Source organism: Morus notabilis, unplaced genomic scaffold (genome assembly GCF_000414095.1).
Source record: "Morus notabilis unplaced genomic scaffold, ASM41409v2 Scaffold10708, whole genome shotgun sequence".
Lineage (NCBI taxonomy): Eukaryota > Viridiplantae > Streptophyta > Magnoliopsida > Rosales > Moraceae > Morus > Morus notabilis.
In genome coordinates this window covers 1-3041 of record NW_010362175.1, presented here as the reverse complement: position 1 = coordinate 3041, position 3041 = coordinate 1, and the positions used below count along the sequence as shown (strand labels likewise).

The window sequence follows — 3041 nt, the reverse complement described above, 5'->3', positions numbered from 1 at the left end:
CTCCGGGAAAAAGTACTCAGAGAGGGCACCAAAAAATAAGTTCCGCTACTCACCCGAGACACCACCAGTGAGGAGTTTTTCAATACGTAATCCTCCAAAACAGAATGATGATTCGCAGTTAGATATAGAGCTGTATGAAGAAAATAATTGGAGGTCATATAAGACACCACCTGTTTCTGCTATGGATTTATCTGGGAACAGGTCACAGAGGAGCTTGGATGCTAATGCAACAACAGTTTCGGTATGTTGAATTCCAAATATGTTTGTCTGTTCATTTAGTATTTTGATTACTATTGTTGTTCTCAATGTAGTTATAATACTACTAACATATGACAAGGAAAATTTTCTCACTAAGAAGTAGTTGGACTTTAATCGGGGGAAAAAAAAAAAAAAAACCCTCATCATTTAGATGAGTATGCATATCCCTTTTATGTTCTTAATTTTAGTCTCAAATATTTAAACTATGACTAAAATTGAAACATAATAATAAAAAAAAAATCAATTATGAGATGTATTTTTCTTTAAAAAACAGATACTATTTATTCAGCCATTCATTATAAAAAAAATATAAAAAAAATAAAGGGACAATTCTCTAATTTCCCTAATTCGTTTTTGTGGGAAAAAAAAAACGATACTGGTAACGGGCCTAACGGCCGACTGGCTGAGTTTCTGGTTAACTAAAAATTGTCGGAGAAAGAAACCAGGGAGTTACGAGGAAATAAATTTTTTAGTTTAAAAAAAATTAAAGAAAGAAAAAAAAGGAAAGAGAGGATCACTGGTCTGGTTCTGTATAGCGAAGAACAGAACAAGTCAATCCTCTTCCTACGACTAAACAAAATTCACTTTGAAAACCTTCCCTTATTTTATTTGTTTCCTTCTCTTCTCTTATTTTTCTCTTCAACTCTGAAATATGAAGGCTGGATTTCGTGGCTTCACTAAATTCACAATCACGTATATTGCCAAGTTTCGCTTTCCTAGAAACCCAACCAAACCCTAAGTTTCAGGTACTAATTTTTTTTCTTTTTTTTTTGCCGTATATGTTTGTATAAATGCATGATATATACTCTATTGCGTTTTTTTCCCTCTTTTATGGCGTGTTTTGTGCTCGAAATTCTTTCGGAGGATCTGGTCGTGCTCGCTCCCAATTTGAGTTATTTCGCTTTTAGGTAAATAAAAGGTTTGAAATATTATTAATTCGTTTGCTTCTTGTTTAATCAAATTTGCGTTCTTGTGTAAACCTTTTTTTTTTTTTCCCATCACAATGTTTCTTGTTCGCTAGATATGGAAAGATTTTTATAAATTTGAAGACTTTTTATGGTTTTGATTATTGTATGAATTTGATTTAATTTTTAATCAAAGACAAAAATTGCGTGAAATGTACTTTAATTTTTCATGAAATTTTCGAACTTTTCTATTATCTTCCTTGAAAGTTGGCTTTATATTTATAAATTTGCATACAACATACAATGTGATGGTTTGCTTTACTTGGTAAAAGCTTTACCAATGAGAACGTTAAACTGGGTTATCATTAATTAGATTGAGAGTTTTCTTTCGAATATATTATGATCAAATATGTACATTGGCAATGAAAAGGTATGAGGCGTTGGCATATAACATCTTTGGAGCAAGGTTTTGTTTTGACGTGTGGTTGTGGTAGTTTTTCTATTCATCAGTGTATTGATGCTAGTGTTCCTTGAAAGTTTGTCTTTGGTTAATGTTTTTACAGAATTCCTGTTTGTTTGGAATGTCTGTAATTCTCAGCATACATTTCTTCCCGTTGTTTTTAATTGATTTTTTTACTAAGCTAAAGGACTTATTTCAGGTCTGCTTTTAGCAGTAGAAGATTCTCGATTTGATAAAGCAGCCATTCATTTGGTAATGGATCATCCACGATCAACTACCGGGACTGGCGAGGATAACGTCGGGATTCCGGATGATTTGCGTTGCAAGAGGTCAGATGGGAAACAATGGAGATGCACTGCCATGTCTATGCCAGATAAGACGGTATGCGAAAAGCACTATATCCAGGCAAAGAAGAGGGCAGCGAATTCCGCAATGCGGGCTAATTTGAAGAAAGCTAAGAGGAAGTCATTGGGTGAAAGTGATATTTACTTGGAGAGTAAGAGTGACGATTTTGATGTACCACTTGTGAACATGAAAGAGTATCCTCTTCAGGCCTCCGGGAAAAAGTACTCAGAGAGGGCACCAAAAAATAAGTTCCGCTACTCACCCGAGACACCACCAGTGAGGAGTTTTTCAATACGTAATCCTCCAAAACAGAATGATGATTCGCAGTTAGATATAGAGCTGTATGAAGAAAATAATTGGAGGTCATATAAGACACCACCTGTTTCTGCTATGGATTTATCTGGGAACAGGTCACAGAGGAGCTTGGATGCTAATGCAACAACAGTTTCGGTATGTTGAATTCCAAATATGTTTGTCTGTTCATTTAGTATTTTGATTACTATTGTTGTTCTCAATGTAGTTATAATACTACTAACATATGACAAGGAAAATTTTCTCACTAAGAAGTAGTTGGACTTTAATCGGGGGAAAAAAAAAAAAAAACCCTCATCATTTAGATGAGTATGCATATCTCTTGGATAGCACGGGTCAGCTAACCCTTGATGTGGACTTGTCTTTCCAGAAAAATAGTTATAATAATAAAAAAGACTAATATTGGATAACCATTGCTATCAAAATTTAATTAGACTTCCCTCATCATTTAGATGAGTATGCATATCTCTTGGATAGCACGGGTCAGCTAACCCTTGATGTGGACTTGTCTTTCCAGAAAAATAGTTATAATAATAAAAAAGACTAATATTGGATAACCATTGCTATCAAAATTTAATTAGACTTAATTTTCTTTTGAAGAGATTGGTGAGTGCCGTCATTAGTCGTGATTTTATATTAGTTCTTTTTGGCTTATATGTTTCTGATTCCAAGGTGACCAAGTTTCTTCCAGGAATACTCTGATCAAAGCACAGAATCCTCTGAAGAGACTGGTGGTCAAACTTGTCATCAGTGCCGAAGGA

At 34.4% G+C, this 3041-nt stretch overlaps 1 protein-coding gene across 1 annotated transcript; it reads left to right on the top strand.

Annotated features, from left to right (window-relative positions):
- Window positions 1-1140: 1140 nt before the first annotated feature.
- Window positions 1141-3034, top strand: LOC21384026 (the record flags this gene model as incomplete). Its single annotated transcript, XM_024167605.1, has 3 exons — window positions 1141-1166; window positions 1823-2418; window positions 2972-3034. Coding segments are annotated over exons 2-3 (603 nt in total), but the record flags the coding sequence as incomplete, so codon positions are not given.
- Window positions 3035-3041: the final 7 nt, after the last annotated feature.